This window comes from Capra hircus, chromosome 19 (assembly GCF_001704415.2).
Source record: "Capra hircus breed San Clemente chromosome 19, ASM170441v1, whole genome shotgun sequence".
Lineage (NCBI taxonomy): Eukaryota > Metazoa > Chordata > Mammalia > Artiodactyla > Bovidae > Capra > Capra hircus.
In genome coordinates, this window is record NC_030826.1 from 61028408 (window position 1) to 61048743 (window position 20336).

Below are 20336 nucleotides of genomic sequence, written 5' to 3' on the forward strand. Positions count from 1 at the left end.
AGACGGGTTACCAGGAGCCCAGATGAGTGAGCAGGCTGAGCTTCTGCCGCAGTGAGGGTGGAGAGCCCACGGCAACCCACCCCCCCATCACGGGCCGCTCTGCGGCCTGGCGCTGGGGACCTTGCTGGGGACCCTGCGAGCAGGCGCCCCGCCCATGGGGCCCCAGAGATGCTGCTCGCTCCTGGTGTCAGCATCTCCCGCTCTGGCCAGCAGCAGCCGCCTGCAGGGGCTGAGCGGCAGATAGGAAACTCAGCCGCACCGCACCGCACCGCACGGCGGCTCCCGGCCCTGTGAGCGTGCTTGCTGGGGACGCGTGGCAACCCCGGGATTTGCTGCCCTGTCCGTCCTGCTCTGACGAATCCAGGCGGCGAGGGGATGAAGCAAAGGTGCGGTGCGCAGACCGAACCGGCAGAGTGTGAACCAGCATGAAGGGCGGAAATGAACACGCAACCGCAGGAGTCTGGCTCAGTACATGCTCTCACGTGGCCTCCATGAAATGCTTCCGACCCATCTTCTTTAGACGAATGCACGCGCGCAAATAAAGACCTGCTGCATTCACACCAATTGTGTATGGGCGGGGGGTGGGGGGCGGGGGGGCGGGGGGGGGCGCGGAGGGGCTGGAGGAGGCCCTTCTTGCAACTGGTCTATAGGTTTGAGGGAAAACATGCACTATGAAGTTAGGGGAAGTGAATTAAGCATTAGATGGACTACTTAGATTCAGTATGATGTGGAAATACAAAAATACAATACCATTTTAAAATTATTTCTAAAATGACAATAAATATGTAAAATTACATACCCAGGAAATGTGAAATAATAGGAAAGGCAGAAAAGTAGGACCGAATGGTAAGTATACAACTAGGGAAAAACCCATTAACACAGACCAAGGTTAGAAGCAAACAGGGGCTTCCCTGGTGGTTCAGTGGCTAAGACGCCGAGCAGGGGGGCTCGAGGTCAATGCCTGGTGAGGGAACTAAGATCTCACAGGCCACAGTTAAGAGTCTGCATGCCACAACTAAGGATCTTGCATGCTGCAACCAAGACCCAATACAGCCAAACACATTTTAAAAAATAAAAGATTATAAGCAAGGAGAGAGTGGTGTCTGTGGACCATGTTGCTTCAGCAGGCTTCTTATGTCCCCTGTAAGTGTGCTTCTGGGAAAGCCATAGTCTCAGCAAGGAGATACTCTTTGGTATCTTGTCCCAGAAAAAAATAAAAAAAGGTATAGTGAGGGGTGAATAGTTGGTCTGTAATCGGTTGCCTTCCTGGGTCTGAAAGGCTTGCAGAGGGAGGGGCAAGGACGATCCAATCCAGCTTGAGAAGAGCCCATCCCCCTACCCCACTCTTACGGTCAGAGAGCCTAGAGACCAAAGCCCTTCCCCCGGCTGGGAGTCACGTGGATGCAAGGACCGGCTCCCGAGGATGCTCAGCCCAAACTGAGAGCCTCACCGGGATCCGTGCCTCCAGGCGTGGAGACAAGGGGCCGAAAGGAGAGCAGGTTGGGACCTTAACGGTCCCGCCTCCTGCGGACTGGGGCTCATCCTCACGGACAGTGCAGACCCCCACTCTAGTCTGATGGTCTGAAGCATATGCCAGGCTCCTTGACCCAGAGCGGGGGTCGAGCGGACACAGAAATGCCTGCTTCCTGCAGGCCGTGACCACATCCTCACGGGACCCTCGTTGCTACATCACTGTGCGGAGGCGGGGAGGGAGGCGGGAATCCTGCGGGACCCGCTGTCGGAGAGTTAGGAGAAAAAGCACAGGCGTTAACAAACGGTATTAATTTTCCTGACTTCACTCTGTACGACAGGCTCGAGGTTCCTATTTACAGAGAAGTAATGGAGACGCAGAGGTGGAGAGCAGACAGGTGGACAGAGGAGGGGACGGAGGCGAGGGACCACTGGGAAGCCAGCATGGACACATACAGGACCACGTGCAACAGAGAGCCGGGGGAAGACGCCGTGCAGCTCAGGAGCTCCCCTCCGTGCTGTGATGACCTCGAGGGGCAGGATGGGGGCGGGGGGAGGCACACAGGGAGAGGGTATATGTGTAATTGTGACTGACTCAAGCCCATGTATGGCAGAGACCGCCACAGCATTGTAAAGAATTGTCCTCCAATTTAAAAAAAGCCAGGTGGGCTGAGGATGCCCCTGGGATGCTGGGTTGTCTTGGCCACTGTTGAAAGGGGCGGGAGGGACTAGTGCTGTACCCGGTTTAGTCCACGATTGTGCTCAGCTGCTAACTCATGTCCGACTCTTTGCCACCCCACGGCCTGGAGCCCCCCAGGCTCCTCTGTCCATGCTATTCCCCAGGCAAGAACACCAGAGTGGGTCCCCTTTCTGCCTCCCGACCCAGGGAGCAACCTGAATCTCCTGGGTCTCCTGCACGGCAGGAGGGTTTTTACCACTAGCAGCACCTGGGAAGCCCCAGTCTACTGTTGGGTCTCATCAATTATTGACACTGAGAGCTGAAGGCATTTCTAGCTCCCACAGCAAGAAATGCACACACAGACGGACTCAAGCAGAAGAGATGGCTCTGCAGACGTGAAGGAAGCAGCCAGCACAGGAAGCGCAGGGGACGGGGGTCCAGGCGGCGGAGGTCACATCACCTATCATCCCTGTGACGTAGCCAGCTCCCCGCAGCACTTCGGCCAACGTGGTCTCGTTGAGTGGAAGGCCCCCCACGGACGTGACCGCAAAGTTGTGAGTGACCCCGTTGCGGAGGCCCAGCCGGCCGGTGAGCAGGGCCGCCCGGGAGGGCGAGCAGGTGGAGGCCGCCGCATGGAAATCCACAAACCTGGGGGGAGAGGAGAATGATGGGGGTGTCCAGACACAGAGAGCCACACCAGTCACCTCCCACTCAGTTCCCAGGGCCCTGGTGCTGGGGAGGAGCGCCAAGATATCCAGGTGTGGGGTGGGTAAAGAAAACGACAAACCCACACAGCGTATTAAAAAGCAGAGACATCACTTTGCCAACAAAGGTCCATCTAGTCAAGGCTATGGTTTTTCCAGTGGTCATGTATGGACATGAGAGTTGGACTATAAAGAAAGCTGAGCTCTGAAGAACTGATGCTTTCGAACTGTGGTGTTGGAGAAGACTCTTGAGAGTCCCTTGGACTGCAAGGAGATCCAACCAGTCCATCCTAAAGGAGGTCAGTCCTGGGTGTTCATTGGAAGGACTGATGCTGAAGCTGAAGCTCCAATACTTTGGCCACCTGATGTGAAGAGCTGACTCCTTGGAAAAGACCTTCATGCTGGGAAAGATTGAGGGCAGGAGGAGAAGAGGGAAACAGGTGAGATGGTTGGATGGCATCACCAACTCAATGGACGTGAATTTGACCAAGCTCCAGGAGACAGGAGAGGACAGAGGAGCCTGGTGTGCTGCAGCCCATGGGGTCGCAGAGAGTGGGACACGACTGAGCAGTTGAACAACAAAAGAGAAAATGAAGCCCACTGGTATTTTCCTGGTGGTCCAGTGGTTAAGATCCCTTACTTCCATCGCAAGCAACAGGGTTCAGTCCCTGGTTGGGGAACTAAGACTCTACAAGCCTTGCAGCGTGACCTCCCCGAAAAAGAAAATGAAGCCCACAGAGAAAGCGATTAATCCAAGGTCACATAGCTAATTCAAATAGATTTAACCCAACGTATTGAATGGACGGTATATCCCCTTTGTCCGTAGACTGTGTATTCTGAATTCACCTGCTCAAAGTTCCTGTAACTCCAAAGTCAGTACTCCTGGTTCTCACGTGCCAAGCAAGTGCCCTCCTTGTCACAGGCAATTCAGCACCATGGTTTTTGTAACTGTTTTCTTTCTGTTGCTGGTTTTACTGCTTAAAACAATCCCAAGCACGATACTCAAGATCTGGCCAGTGTGTCTAAGCTTGAGAAGGCTGTGATGGGCCTTATGGAGAAAATACATGTGTCAGACAAGCTTCATTCAACAATAAGTATGGTGCTGTTGACCTTCAGTTCAATGTTGATGAATCAAATATACATATATATATATATATATTAAATAAGTTACTCAGTCATGTCTGACTCTTTGGAATCTCATGGCCTGTAGCCTCTATGGAGAAAGAGCCAGGCTCCTCTGTCCATGGAATTCTCCAGGCAAGAATACTGGAGTGGGTTGCCCTAGCCTTTATCAGGGGTTCTTCCCGACCCAGGGATTGAACCCAGGTCTCATGAACTGCAGGCAGTTTCTCCACCATCTGAGTAACCAGGGAAGCCCCCAGTGGCTCAGATAGTAAAGAATCTGCCTGCAGTTCACGAGACCTGGGTTGATCCCTGGGTCGGGAAGAACCCCTGATAAAGGGCAGGGAAACCCACTCCAGTATTCTTGCCTGGAGAATCCCATGGACAGAGAAGCCTGGTGGGCTACAGTCCATGGGGTCAAAAGAGTCAGATACGACTGAGTGACTTTGACGCATATATTAAACGAGATGTCTTTAAACAGAAACACACGTAAACCCAAGTTCTGTACTGATCGGGTGATGAAAATGTTGTCTGCCATGTGAGAAATTAAGTACCCCAAGACTGCCTGAATGGACAGGCCGTCATAGCTGCTGTGGTCCATGACCCCAGCTTAGGTCATTGGCGTCTAAACACCACGTGTTCGAGCGAGGCCACCTGGACCTCCCAGCCCAGCCATCTGGCCGCTGAATCTCCCCAGAGTGGCCTCAGTCAACACAAGGCGGAAAAGAACTGCCCACTCAAGAGATGCTTGAACGTCTGACCCCGGGTATCACGAGCTACGATTTGGGGACGGCCTATGACTCAGCAGGTCAGCATCCAGGCCGAGATGGCAGGACAGCAGCCCTCCCCCTTGGGCCCCCAGCCCGGCACACGGTGGGCAGCACCCAGCGCGTGCAGAGTGGGTGATGTCCCTGCCCTCTCTGCTTTCGTGAACACGGTGAGTCTTGCTAAACAGACCAGGCCTCGGGTCCAGAAGATGGGGGGTTCCCGGACACCACGTTTCACAGGGGCATGCAGCAAAGAAGGGACAGCAGCCCCCAGGGGCAGAGACGTGCCCTGTGAGGCCCCAGCCCTGCCGTCCAGAAGCACTGACCTAGGCCTGCGGCCACGCTCTTCAAGCAGGTGAGCGATGCCTCCACCTGACGGAATGAGGGCAGGGGCTTCCGCACCATGGGGTCCGTGTGCCGGGTGCAGCCGCCCTCTGTCCCCAGGGAGCCCGGGGCCCCGGCTCTGCCTTCACACCCAGCCAGCACCTCCCTCCTGACCCTCTGTCCCTTGTGGCTGGAAGTTGCCTCCCTGCCCTCCCGTCATCCCTGGGCTCCCAGCGGTTCGCAAGCACCAGCTTCCCTCAGAGCATCACCACCTGCCTGCGGGTCGTGGCTGGACCACCACCTGCTTGGGACGCCCGCGGCTGCCGGGAGGCAGGGAGGCGAGGAGGGGCGTCCTCGAGATCTTCAGAGGGGCGAGGCCCTGCCAGCTCCTCCACCCCAGCGTCCAGCCTCCTGCCTCCTGAACCGCGAGACAAGGCACTTCCGGTGTTTTAAGCCACTCAGTTTGCGGGGCTTGGTTACCGCGGCTCCTGGCAACGAACACACCGAACTACAGATCCCCAAAGTTCACCCAACAGGACAGGGTCCTCGGGCACCTCCCAGCCCCACCTCTGCCTCCCCTCCACCGCAGGCAGCTCGCTGGCCGACTCCTCCCGCGGCTGGAGCTCACCCTGCACACCTGGACTCTCTTCCCACCCTTTCGGGTTCCGATCTAACCTTCAAAGCCCACCACTGTCACAGAAGCCAGTGAGAGCCGCTCAGCCGTGCCCCACTCTCTGGGACTTCATGGACACCAGGCTCCACCATCCATGGGACTCTCCAGGCAAGAACACTGGAGTGGGTTGCCACTCCCTTTTCCAGGGCATCTTCCCGATCCAGGGATCGAACCCGCGTCTCCTGAGCTGGGAGGCAGACTCTTCACTGAGCCACCAGGGAAGCCCTTGCCGCAGAGGCTCTTATTCTCCAGAAGGAGGGCCTTCACCTTGTCTTCTGGGCTCGGGAAGCTTCCTCGTGCCTGAGTGCACACACTGGTCGGACAGCACCTAGGCACTTGCTAACGGGGGTGCCCTGGGGTTGTAGACACCTGCTCCGTGCCCCCACGCCCGCCCACCCAGACCTGGGCCCAGCAGAGCAGCACAGACCCCTCCCTAACGGTCGGACCCATGACCCATGACCCAAGCATGGCAATTCAGAACCCAAACCTGGAATCTTCTTCTCTTTTCCCTTTTTTCCCAAATTCTTTTTCTTAATATATTTTGTCCAGATATAGTATTCTCTTTATATATATTTGATTTATTTACTTTGGGCACTGCTGGGTCTTCATTGCAGGACCAGCGCTTTCTCTCGCTGCGGTGGGAGGGCTCCTCACAGGGGTGGCTTCTCTTGTTGCGGAGCACAGACTCCCAGGCACCAGCTTCTCTCAGAGCGTCGCCCCCTGCCCACGGGTCTAGGGCACACAGGCTTCAGTAATCTTGCTTCCGGGTGGAGAGCTCATGCTCTGTAGTTGGGGCACATGGGCTGAGTTGCTCTGCAGCATGTGGGATCTTCCTGGACCAGGGATCGAACCCGTGTCTCCTGAATTGGCAGGTGGATTCTTTACTACTGAGTCACCAGGGAAGCCCCCCAAACCTGGAATTTTCTGACCCAGAGAGAGAGGAATAGCTCTTTCTTCCCCCTGAGTCTCAAGTTACAATGATATAATCCCAGAAGGGCAAGGGGCTCACCACACACTGTAACCTGGAGCCTGAAATATTGGCTTAAATGGCCCGGAAGGGCAAACCAAAGACGAGGCCTCTCCAGAGTCGGGTTCACGAGCCGCAGCGGCGCCCCTTCTGTGCTGGGGCTGCGGGAGTCCCGCTGTCACACGGCGATGAACAGGGACGGGGCCTGCAGAACAGCGCGCAGCAGCTGCAGGTTGGTCACTGCCCCCGGGCTGCATGTGGCTCCAGCTCGGGGGTGGGCAATTCCAGCAAGCGCTCCTCAAAAATGTGGCACAGAAGCTGAGACTGGAGCGTAAATATCCAGCCTGCTCCCTACGTGTGAGTCTGTTGCTGTGTTTCAGATGGGGCCATTTGTGCCATATTTTAGACTCCACGCGTGTGTGTGCACTAAGTCGTGTCCGGCTCTTCAACCAGTGATCATCTCTCAGTCGCATTCAACTCTGTGCAACCCCATGGACCATAACCCACCAGGCCCCTCTCATGGAATTTTCCAGGCAAGAATAGTGGAGTGGGTAGCCAGGCAGTCCCTTCTCCAGGGGGTCTTCGCCACCCAGGAATCAAGCCCAGGTCTCCTGCATTGCAGGAAGATTCTTTATTATCTGAGCCACCAGGGAAGCCCAATTAAGAAAAATAATAATCCACTGACTTGATGCGTGCTTGTCTTATGATACTAGAAAGAGCCTCCACTGAGACTTCCTGGTGGCCCAGCGGGTAAGACTCCAAGCTTCCAATGCAGGGGGCTCGCGTTCAGTCCCTGGTCGGGGAAGTAAGATCTCACACGCCAAAAACACCAAAACACATAGCTACCATTAATCAAGTGGCTACTACCCTAATCATATTACATATATCATTTCAAATCATCAGAATTCCATTTTACAGATAAGGAGGGTAAAGCAGCGAGTGTGAGCAACTTTCCCAAAACTATGCAAGCTGGCATGAACACAGATGCGTCTTGCTCTGTCTAATCCCTGTTTCATATCAAAGGCTGTAGACCCAGAACCCCCTGGTGGTCCAGTGGCTAAGACTCTGCACTCTGAGTGCAGGGAGCATGGGCTCCATCCCTGGTCATGGAACCAAGATCCCACAATGCAACCAAGACCTGGCACAGTCAAATAAACACATAAATAAAAATAAGCATTAAAAAGAAAAAAATAAAATAAACAGGGTTGGACGTGGGAGGGAGGCTCTGGAGGGAGGGGGCATATGTATAACCAATGGCTGCTTCATGTTGACGTTTGACAGAAACCAACACAACATTGTAAAGCAATTATCCTCCAGTTAAAAATGAATAAATTAAAAAAAAAATTTAATAAAGACTGGAGATCCCTACACTTGGGAAAGAACAGAGCTGGAATTTGCACCCAGGCCTGTCCACACCAAATTCCACGTTCTTCCCATGTCCCTTCCCACCCGGGAGGAGCCCAGCAGCTGGGCTGATCCACAGAAGGGACGACCCTAAAATCACCCAGACACCAGGCACTGGTCTGGGACTCATGCCCACTGCTGCCCACCCTGCCAGCCCGACTCACAGACACACACCCTGTGTGAGCGACCCCCGGATGCCCATTTCCCAGCTGACGTCCAAGGGCAGACAGAGGAACCAATGTCAGCTGGGCCGGTGTGTCTTCTCCCTGAACACGGGAAACCAGAGTCCAGAGTTTCCTTGAGGGGTGAGGAGCTAATGAGCACAGAGAGTTCATGTGGGGCACAGCAAGGGTCCTTGGTCGCTAAACCTAGGGACCCAGGCGGCTCAGTGGTAAAGAACCCGCCTGCCAATGCAGGAGACAGGGGTTCAGTCCCTGGGTCAGCAAGATCCCCTGGAGAAGGAAATGGCAACCCACCCCAGGATTCTTGCCTGGAGAACCCCATGGACAGAGGAGCCTGGCGGGCTACAGTCCATGGAGCCACAGAGTCGGACACAACTTAGCAACTAAACAGGAAACAGTTGCGAAACTTAGGGGACTTTTCCTCACTGTGAGCTGACCTTTGCCAGGGGGTCTGGAATGCCCCAAGGCAGCAGTGACCACCATATCTTCTTTCCAGGTGCTTGCACCCAGTGTCTGTGTCCTCCAAAAACAGGTATGTGGAAGCCCTTCCCCCAGAGTCATTGTGTCTGGGGTGGGGCCTTGTAGGGGTAATTCCCTTTAGATGAGGTCATGAGGGGGCTTCCCTTGTGGCTCAGCTGGTAAAGAATCTGCCTGCAATGAGGGAGACCCAGGTTCGATGCTGGGTTGGGAAGATCCCCTGGAGAAGGAAAAGGCAACTCACTCCAGTATTCTTGCCTGGAGAGTCCCGTGGACAGAGGAGCCTGGTGGGCTACAGTCCACAGGGTCGCAAAGCGTTGGATGTGACTGAGCGGCTAAGCACACCAGAAAAGGAAGAGTTTTTCCTCTGCTCCAAGTGAAGACACAGTGAGAAGGCGGCCGTCTGCCAGCCCAGAAGAGGGGCCTCCCCAGAGCCTGACCCGGCTGGCACCTGGGTCTTGGACTTCCCGGCTTCTGGAACTGTGAGAAAAAATGTCTGTTGTTTAAGCCATCCATTCGGTTGCATTTGTTACAGCAGCCCCAACTGACTGAGGTACCCAGGCAGCGCCCAAAACACTTGTCCCAGGTGGATGCCTCTCTGCTTGCCTGGTTTTACCTACCAACTGTGCTGAGAGTGGTCTCTCCTTGAATATGCTCATACCATCCTCTTGGAAACGCTACAGGATGTCACTCCGCGGGACTTCCCTGGTGGTCCAGGGGTGAAGGCTCTGAGCACTCAGTCCTGTCTGACTCTCTGGAACCCCATGGACTGTAGCCCGCCAGGCTCTTCTGTCCAGGGAATTCTCCAGGAGAGAACATTGGAGTGGGTTGCCATTTCCTCCTCCAGGGGATCTTCCCGACCCAGGGATCGAACCTGTGTCCCCTGCGTTGGCAGGCGGGTTCTTTACCACTGAGCCGCGAGGGAAGCCCCCACAAGGGTTCACTAGATCCCACGTGCCACAACGAGAGCATCTTGGTTGCATGCTGCAACTAAGACCCAGAGCAGCCGAATAAATAAATAAGTGAACATTTATTTTTATAAAAGGAACTCTGAGTTCCTCTCCAGACTGCAGGTTCTGTGAGGACGGGGCTTCAAGGGGTCACTCCAGCCCCAAGCAGAGTGCCTAAAGTGATGGTGCCGCTCCAGCAAAATGAACAAGACTTGAAGAGAGAGGCCCCGGTCATTTGATTGGAAAAAGCACGTTAGTCCATTTTCCACATAATCGCTTAAGCGAATAGTTTTAGGGTTCAATTCCTTCCCCACTGAGAGCTAAAGTTCATAGCTTAACTCTCAGCAACAACCTCATGTCCTTTATTTCCAAGTCTTTGAAAAGCCCTGGCTGCACCTCCCCCGGCACAAAAAAATACCTGCCAACACCCCACGCAGCCCGACGCACTGACCTCCAGGTCGCCTTCCCCCTCCCAGCCTCTGTCTCCGTTTGGCAGGGACTCATTAATAAGCAATAAAATGGTCTTGCTCTTTGGAAAGCTTCCTTTGTTTTTTCCCAAATCTTTCTGGGCAGGCTCGGGCCAGTTCACCAACAGGGGTCCTAATTAAAGCCTGAATCGACATTGTAAAGCGAAGCCAGAAATACAGAGCCAGACGTTACAGCAGCCCGTGAACAGGAAAATCAACGCAAATTAAGACACAGCCAGACAGAAATCAAAGCAACTCGCCATTGCATCAATTACTCATGTTAGAATCGGGGAACGTGAGCACAGGAAACAGCCTCGAAAGCCCCAGAGAGATGTAACATCTCGAAGTGAACCGTGTCCAGCCTTCGTTTATAGGGAATTTTAAATAGAGGACGAGCCCTGCTCTTTCAACTCTCTAAATGGCTGTGTGACTGGAATAAAAGCTCTCTGGGCTCCATTCATAATTTAAAGGTGTGGAGGTGGAAACGGGCTTTAACGACCATCTGCGGGTGAGCGGCCTCTGCGTGCAGAGGGACGGAGGTGGGCGGGGGACCTGGGAAAAGGCGGGAGCAGGACTTCCACGGACTCGGTCAGCTCAGCTGCCACACTGCTGCTGTTCACTGAGAAGGATGCTAAGTGGGACCACTGAGCAACCATAGGCAGGCCCTTTGAACTGTAAGCAGGGACTTCCTTGGTGGTCCGGAGGTTGGGGCTTTGTGCTTCTAATTCAGAGGCACAGGTTCGATCCCTGGTTGGAGAACTAAGATCCCACAAGGGGTGCAGTCAAAAAATAAATAAATAAATAAAAGGAAATGTGGCAGCAAACAGCCCACTTGGTGCATTTTGCTGACTCATCCACCCCTGCATCCAACCACCCTCCATCCATCATCCACCCACTCATCCTTCCATCCATCCACTCCATCCACCCACCCATCCACCCCTCCATCCAACCACCCTCCATCCACCCACCCATCCACCACTCCATCCATCCACCTTTCTATCCAACCACACCTCCATCCATCCACCCATCTACCTCTCCATCCATCCAACCACCCTCCACCCCTCCATCCATCCATTCATCCACCCTCCATCCATCCATCCATCATCCACCCACTCATCCTTCCATCCACCACTCCATCCACCCACCCATCCACCACTCCATCCAATCATCCATCCATCCATCCACCCATCCACCTCTCCATCCATCCATCCACCCCTCCATCTATCCATCCATCCACCCCTCCACCCATCATCCACCCACTCATCCTTCTATCCATCCACTCCATCCACCCACCCATCCACCACTCCATCCATCCACCTCTCTATCCAACCACACCTCCATCCATCCACCCAGCCACCCCTCCCTCCACCCCTCCATCCACCCCTCCACCCATCCATCTACCTCTCCATCCACCCACTCATCCTTCCATCCATCCACCCCTCACCCACCCATCCACCACTCCTGCTCTTATTCTTTTCCAAAGCAAAGTCCCTGGCAGCTGAGCTTGGTATGATCCTTGGCAAGTCTCCCATTTCCCTTCCACACTCACCCACCAGGTACTCAACAACAAGACGGGCACACAGCTTATGGCCTGAATGTGGCCCATCTCGGCAACTGTTCCACGTGAGTTTGAGAAAGATGTATGTTTTGCAGTTGTTCAGTTCAGTTCAGTCGCTCAGTCATGTCTGACTCTTTGCGACCCCATGAACCGCAGCACGCCAGGCCTCCCTGTCCATCACCAACTCCCAGAGTTTACCCAAACCCATGTCCATTGAGTCAGTGATGCCATCCAACCATCTCATCTTCTGTTGTCCCCTTCTCCTCCTCCCCTCAACCTTTCCCAGCACCAGGGTTTTTTCAAATGAGTCAGCACTTCGCATCAGGTGGCCAAAGTTTTGGAGTTTCAGCTTCAACATCAGTTCTTCCAGTGAACACCCAGGACTGATCTCCTTTAGGATGGACTGGTTGGATCTCCTTGCAGTCCAAGGGACTTTCAAGAGTCTTCTCCAACACCACAGTTCAAAAGCACCAATTCTTCGGCACTCAGATTTCTTCACAGTCCAACTCTCATATCCATACATGACCCCTGAAAAAACCACAGCCTTTACTAGATGGACCTTTGTTGGGAAAGCAATGTCTCTGCTTTTTAATATGCTGTTTAGGTTGGTCATAACTTTCCTTCCAAGGAGTAAGCATCTTTTAATTTCATGACTGCAGTCACCATCTGCAGTGATTTTTGAGCCCCCCAAAATAAAGTCAGCCATTGTTTCCACTGTTTCCCCATCTATTTCCCATGAAGTGATGGGACCAGATGCCATGATCTTCGTTTTCTGAATGTGGAGCTTTAAGCCAACTTTTTCACTCTCCTCTTTTACTTTCATCAAGAGGCTCTTTAGTTCCTCTTCACTTTCTGCCATAAGGGTGGTGTCATCTGCATATCTGAGGTTATTGATATTTCTCCCGGCAATCTTGATTCCTGCTTGTGCTTTTTCCAGCCCAGCGTTTCTCATGATGTCCTCTGCACAGAAGTTAAATAAGCAGGGTGACAATATACAGCCTTGACGTACTCCTTTCCTATTTGGAACCGGTCTGTTGTTCCATGTCCACTTCTCACTGTTGCTTCCTGACCTGCATATAGGTTTCTCGAGAGGCAGGTCAGGTGGTCTGGTATTCCCATCTCTTTCAGAATTTTCCACAGTTCATTGTGATCCACACAGTCAAAGGCTTTGGCATAGTCAATAAAGCAGAAATGGATGTTTTTCTGGAACTCTCTTGCTTTTTCCGTGATCCAGTGGATGTTGGCAATCTGATCTCTGGTTCCTCTGCCGTTTGTAAAACCAGCTTGAACATCAGGGAGCTCACAGTTCACGTATTGCTGAAGCCTGGCTTGGAGAATTTTGCGCAGTACTTTACTAGCGTGTGAGATGAGTGCAATTGTGCGGTAGTTTGAGCGTTCTTTGGCGTTGCCTTTCTTTGGGATTGCAGTTGTTGGATAACAGCAAAACATACATTTCCCCAGTTGATAGAAACAACTTCACTGAAGCTTCAAAAATTAAAATTAAAAAGATGGGCACACAAGCATCTCGGGGCTTCCTGGATGGCACTTCTGCCAGCCGCCACTGCAAGCTGAGCCATCCTGGAGACACACCCCCTGCCCCCCCAGCCACCAGTGTGTGCCACGCGGTGAGTTGGAATAGTCCATCCAAACGTCGTGGGTGACTTCGGTGCTCAGAGCCCTCAAACATGTGAGGGGCGGCCCTGCAGCAGCTGCTCCATCCACAGTCCTCCACCCAGCCTTCACACTCACTACCTACGGCAGCCGTCCTCAACCGCGAGATTGCCAGCCAGACCCAGCAGAGTGAGGTCTGGATGGATCCTCAGCACCGAGGACAGTGACGCTGGGGGCGGGGCGGGGGAGGGCCCGTATGGATATTTGTAGAGAGAAGGGGCATCTTTCAACGCTGGGTCTCCGCTCTTGCTTCTCCCGCCACCTCCAACTTCTTTCCTCCCCTTGCTAGCTAATTCCTACTCACCTTTACAGTCCTAAACAGTAAGCTCCAGGGAGTCCCTCCCAGCTCCCCTCTGGAGAAGCGGCCTTTCTTTCCTGTGGTCCCACAGCTGTATCTTTCATGTGCTTCTTGCCCTGGGCCTTACTGTTCGAAAGGTGAGAAGCCCAGCTCGACCTTTCTCATTTGCGCCTGTGAGATGTATTAGTGATATGCTAATTCTGTCCCCCCAGAATGTCAAGCCGATTACATCCAACTCAGGTGATAAAAGCCTCAGGGGTGGGAGATGCTTCTGGAGTTCCTGCTCTTCCTTCTGCATGCTAAAGGCTGCCTTTCCTGTCTTGATTTTCCACCAGACTGTAAAACTCTCTTAAGGGCCGAGCTGGCCGGAGCCTCCCAGTGTGACTCATGATGGGCCCTCAGCAGAGATTCGGTGTTGAACGGCTACAGCTGGGAGACTTAACAGCAGGACCACTGCGCTGGCTGGTGCTCAGTTCAGTTCCTCTTCTCTGAGACTGGCTGCCACCAAGACCAGCGTGTCCCTGCATGTCCCCGTCTGCTACACAGGCATAAAACCAGGCTTCACCTTGTCCCCGTGGACTGGCAGGCATGACACGATGTTTATGCCCATTTGGCGCGCTGCCTCAAGGACAAAGAAGTAACCCCCCCATCCCGCGATGCTGAGGATTTACAAAGGGAAGACAGAACGGGACATCCCAGAGCAAACAGCTCAGGGTTAACGGTGAAGCGCACGGGAGGAGAGGATTTCTCCCTAAGGAGGGCCCTCCCCCCTGGACTGCTGAGTTATAAGGTCAGAGGCAGAGTAGAGAAGACTGGAAGGGGATGCCCTGGTAGGGGAGGGTCTTTCTCTGGCTGATGTAAGTCTCCCTCAGAAAGTCCCTCCTGCCCTCGCTCTCGGGCGTCTATCAGACTCCCCTCTCCTGCAGTTTCCAGCACCTGCCCAGGTCCTACAACCTCCCCAAAGCAGCAGAATGGCTGAGAAGGCCCTGAGAGGCAGCAGAGCACGTGCATTTCTGCAAAGAGTCAGTTCTGGAAAGAGAAGTCACACCCCAGCTTTGGAGTGAACTTGAAACCGTGCACCTCATTCTGAGACTTGAACCCACTGGCCAGGGCATAAGCCGAAACACAGCTTGGGCCTTGAACACACCTGGTCTCCCAATTAATGAAGCTCAGGTTCTTGATGTCTCGTGGCAGAAGAATTCAGTGAGAGACAAAGTGATAGGTAAGAGGGGGGTTTATTTAGAGAGAAGCACACTCCACAGACAGAGTGAGGCCATGGAGAAGGTGAGTGTGGCTCCAGGGGATGGGGGCTGTCGGTATTTATAGAGGTGGGTAACTTCACAGGCTAATCAGGGGGAGGAACATGCCAGCTATTTTGGGGAAGGGGTGGGGATTTCCAGGAACTGGGCCACCGCCCACTTGTTGACCTTTTGTGGTTAGCTGTGTAACTATCATGGTGCCTGAGGGTGTGTCATTTAGCTCTCTGCGTGTTTCAGTGAGTATGTACGGAGGCGCAACAGCTAGCGGAAGCCAGCTGGCCTGCCATCTTGGGCCCATTGGGTTCCAATCAGCTGGTGTCCTGTCCTCAGGCTGCGTCATTCTTCTAAAGGTTGTGCCCTGCCCCCTTCTCTCCTGCTTCAAACCGACAGCTCAATTCATTCCTCACCAGGGCCGTTTTTAGAAACAGCCTCAAGCTCCTGGGGGCCTCTGACCTTGCAGGGGTGACCGCTGATCTCAGACTCTAAGTCACTGCCTAGAATTCTCAAAGCAGCAGGGACTTGCCTCAGAAGGAAATTAAGGGCAGAGAAGGCAAAACAGGGAAGACGAGAAGGCAACTGCGCACAGTTGATAGGTCACGAGTGAACCTACAGAAGCCAGCATGCTTACCAGGTGCCGTGACCTAAACCCCTATGCTCGCTGCGGCACTGTCTACAGCAATCAGGCCAGGAAAGCAACCTGAGTGTCCGCTGATGGACCAAAGGGGACGCGGTGCACACGCGCAGCGGACTCCTACGCGGCCACAAGAAGGAATGAGCTTTTCCCATCTGCAGCTGCATGGATGGATGCTATCCTTAGTGAAGTAAGTCAGACAGAAAAAGGCAGCTACTGTATGGTTTCACGTATATGTGGATTGCAAAACAGGAAAACAGATGAACCAAGACAACAAAACTGAGAACAAACATGTTCTTGCCCAAGGGGAGCAGGAATGAGAGAAATGGGCGAGGAAGATGAACAGGGACATATTCCCAGTTTCAAAATAAACGAGTCATGGGAATGAAATGTACAGTGTGAATAACACAGTCACGAATTATGTCGTACATCTCCATGGTGACAGACGACCACCAAGAGGATGCTTGCATAGGTCACAGAAACAGCTGATCCCTGCCTGTGCACCAAGAAGTAACAGAGTCTTGTAGGTGAATTACGAAACCACATGGGGCCCTGCGGGGCCCTCTCAGGCATGAAAGCCTTTCCACGTCCCCCATTTCTCGTTTGCAGAAAACAGGCTCCACTCAGCCCCGTGACCTTCCCTGAGTTCCGAACGTCTTAGTGCCAGTTGCTCAGTCACACCCGACTCTTTGCGACCCTGTGGACTACAGCTCACCAGGCTCCTCTGTCCGTGGAATTCTCCAGGGAAGAAGCTGGAGTGGGTATCCAGTCCCTTCTCCAGGGGATCGTCCCAACACAGGGATTGAACCGGGGTCTCCTGCCTTGCAGGCAGATTCTTTACCATCTGAGCTACCTGGGAAGCCCCTAAGTTCTGAAGGTCAGATTCAAATAGCTGCTAATCAGGGAAGCAGGGGAACTGCATGGACCATAGTCAGACTGAAAAAGAAATGAATGAGGGCCTCCCTGGTAGTCAAGTGGTTAGGACTCCAGGCTCGCACTGGAGGGGTTCCATCCCTGGCTGGGGAACTAAGAGTCCACAAGGCTCAAAGTGAGGCCAAAAAGAAAACCAAACCAGAACACAATGGTTGACGACTAAGCCACATCCCTCAGCCGCCCCTTCCACCTGCGCAGCACACAAATCCTTTGCCAGCTTCAAACGGAGGAAAACTACCGAGATTCCAATCCCCACCCCCTTCAACAGCTGCCTTCCCTCTTCCTGGCAAAGCCAGCCCAGGCCTTGAAGGACACTCTTGGCAAACTCCCCTCTCCCACCCAGCCCTTAACGAGAAGGCTCTCAACGGGAGGATGTTGATTCCGCCACTCACGAACTCTGTGCCGGTTATTTGACCTTGAGTCTCTCACCTGTGGAAGAAGCGCAGCCTCGGGTCATGGCAAGAACCGAACAGGGCAATGCCCAGGGCCTGGCGCCTGGCAAGCACTCAGGACGGGCTAGCTACTACTATGGCCGGTGCTGGTCCGGCATGCACGGTCCACACAGATTCCCTGGGGCCTCCCCTGGGTCTGCTCTCCTGCACAGTTCTCTCTCAGACTTCGCAACATGCAGAGAAGCCAGCTCATATGGACAATTCAAACGTGTACTGTTTCTAAGAACAAAAACCACAGCTAATGTACCTCCAGTTGCTCTTGGCGTTTAGTCGCTAAGTTCTGTCTGATTCTTTGCGACCCCATGAGCTGTAGCCCGCCAGGCTCCTCTGTCCGTGGGATTTCCCAGGCAAGAATGCTGGAGTGGGGGGCCATTCCTTTCTCCAGGGGATCTTCCCATCCAGGAACTGAACGCGAGTCTCCTGCATTGGCAGGCGGGTTCTTTACCACTGAGCCACCAGCGAAGTCCGTATATCCACACTGTGCGCTGCGCTCAGCCACTCAGCCGTGTCTGATTCTTTGCCACCCCACGGACTGTGGCCCACCAGGCTCCTCTGTCCATGGGGACTCTCCAGGCAAGAATGCTGGAGTGGGCAGCCATGCCCTTCTCCAGGGATCTTCCCATCCAGGGACTGAACCCAGGTCTCCCGCATTGCAGGCGGATTCTCCACCAGCTGCGCCACCGCTATATACCTATCCTTCTTTGGTAAAGGTTACTGGAGTGTGGTTGCTTTACAGTGTTGTTAATTTCTGCTCTCAGCAGAGCGACGCGGTCACACACGCTCATCCTTTCTCGCATCCTTTCCCAGTGTGCTGGCACAGGACGCTGAAGGCGGCGCCGTGTGCTCCACAGTAGGTCCTGCTCATCCACTCTACACCTCCTAGCTCACATGCCCAACCACTTCTTCCCTTCCTTTTAGAGACTCTTTTTCAGACTCTTTCCCGTGATGGGTTATTACAAGACGCTGAATATAATCCTCTGTGCTGCACAGCAGGTCCTTCTCATTTACCTGTTTCATATACACTGTTGCGTATCTGCTAATCCCAAACTCCTGACGCACCCCTCCTCACCTTTCCCCTTCGGCGACCCTAAGTTTGCTTTCTACATCTGTGAATCTGTTTCTGTTTTGTAAACAAGCTCACTGGTGTCAGTTTTTTCAGATGCCACGTGTAAGTGATATCGCATGGTATCTGTCTTTCTCTGCCTCACTTCACTTGCTATGACCGTGTCTGAGTCCATCCTCGTTCCTGCAAATGGCATTATCTCACTCTTTCACGCATTCATTTACTTTTGGCCATGCCCCTCGGCCTGTGGGATCTTGGTTCCATGACCAGGAATCAAACTCTCGCCCTGTGGGAGTGAGGGGTCTTAACCATTGATCCGCCAGGAAACCCCGATATTTCATTCTTTCTCATGGAAGCCAGATCGTCTGTAGTAACTGGTTGCCACAATCCTAAGAAACGAGCACGCGGAAGAAAGGGAGATGACAGGAGAGAGAGTTTCTCAAGTCCCCATTGGGCCCTGTTTGGCAATAAGTGTTCTTTCTGAGAGTCACGGCTCCCCACCAGCATCGAGCAGGCAGGCAGGGAAAAGCCTGCAATGAATCAACCCTGGCCTCACAGGAAGCGCGCTTTCCTGTCAACAAAGTGCAGAGTGAAAGGCTGTCGACACAGGCCCGAGGGCCCTGTCACAAGGCTGCGACAGCCAGGAGGAAGGGAGGAGAGCCCCCCCAAGTGCGTGTGCCTTTGGTCCCCGAGAGGCCCTTTCCGCTGGGGCTGAGCACGCAGGTGGGGACGGCTCGCGAGGAGACCCCGGGGCCTCACAAATCTCGGTTTAAATAAGGGGCCACATACTTCCCCACAAACCCACTCGATGTGGAAAGAAGAAGTCCTTGAGCATTAGGCAACCCGGTTCCCGCTGAGGCTCTGGTCAATGCTAGGGATTAACTCTCCCCGGGGAGAAAAAGAAAAAGTCTGACATGAAAAATCTGGGCTGACATTTCAAAGCACCTGGAACTCCTGAAGCCCAATTATTGACGAACAGACATTTATGAACTGTCTCCCAGGCGCCAGGCACAGTGCAGCTGTACAGGCGAGGAGGGCAGACGAGGCATTTCTCCTCCTGAAGGAGCTAGAAGGGGTCTGCATGGCCTCCTGCAGCTGCCGTAACAGACCACAAACCGCGGGGCCTGCAATTACAGAAACTGATTCATAGTTTGGGAGGCAAGAAGCCTGAAATCAAGATGGCGCAGGGTCGATCCCTTCTGCAGGTTCACCAGGAGAGCCCACCCCAGGCCTCCCCCGGGGTTTCTGATGGTTGCCTGGCAACCCTTGTGGGTACCTCGCTCCAGGCTCTGCCTCCGTCTTCACTTCACCTCTTCTGCGTCCTTTCCTCTTCCTGCAAGGACAGCAGTGGCTGGGCTGAGGGCCACTCTCCATCAAGTAAGACATCACAGGGGTCTTTAACTAACGACATCCACAAAGACCCGATTTCCAAATATGGTCACATTCTGAGGCTCTGGGCAGACGTGAATTTGGGGCTGATGCTTTTGCACCCAACACAGGTGGTCAGCTGGTTAAGCAGCCACCGTGGGGAGCAGCAGAGATGATGTCAGGTACACCTGAGACAGCCAAGTCAGCCATCCCGAGGACCCCACGCGGGGTCCAGATGGTGAAGGAAACCAATTAAACAGCAGAGGAAAGTGGATTGGACCATAAAGTTGGACCATACAGAAGGCTGAGCACTGAAGAATTGATGCTTTTTAACTGTGGTGCTGGAGAAGACTCTTGAGAGTCCCTTGGACTGCAAGGAGATCCAACCAGTCCATCCTAAAGGAAATCAGTCATCAGAATGTTCATTGGAAGGACTGATGCTGAAGCTGAAGCTCAGATACTCTGGCCACCTGACGTGAAGAGCCAGCTCACTGGAAAAGACCCTGATGCTGGGAAAGATTGAGGGCAGGAAGAGAAGGGGACAACAGAGGATGAGATGGTTAGATGGCGTCTGCGACTCAACGGACACGACTTTGAGCAAACTCCAGGAGATAGTGAAGGACAGGAAAGCCTGGTGTGCTGCAGCTCATGGGGTCGCAGAGTCGGACACAACTTAGCGACTGAATAGCAACAAACAAGTGGAAAGTGTATCAGGAAAAACTGATCATTATCCACACAATGGATAACCCACAAGGACCTACTGCGCCGCAAAGCGAACTCTGCTCGACACTCTGCAATGACCTGCATGGGAAGAGAATCTGGAAAAGAACGGACGGACGTGCGGCATAGCCGAATCACTTTGCTAGACACCTGAAACTATCTCATTGTAAATCAGCCATACTCTAAAACAAACTAAT

General features: G+C 53.6%; 1 protein-coding gene across 2 annotated transcripts in view; it reads right to left on the reverse strand.

Annotated features, from left to right (window-relative positions):
- The window catches only part of ARSG (arylsulfatase G), a 102763-nt gene that overhangs the window by 30953 nt on the left and 51474 nt on the right, over positions 1-20336 (reverse strand). The window contains exons 3-4 of one of the 2 annotated variants that reach the window (XM_018063936.1): positions 19328-19384; positions 2610-2797 (exon numbers count right to left, since the gene is read on the reverse strand). In XM_018063936.1, coding sequence (XP_017919425.1) covers positions 2610-2797; positions 19328-19384 — 245 coding nt within the window. The remainder of the gene's footprint in view (positions 1-2609; positions 2798-19327; positions 19385-20336) is intronic. The other variant, XM_018063938.1, reaches the window with a different exon arrangement.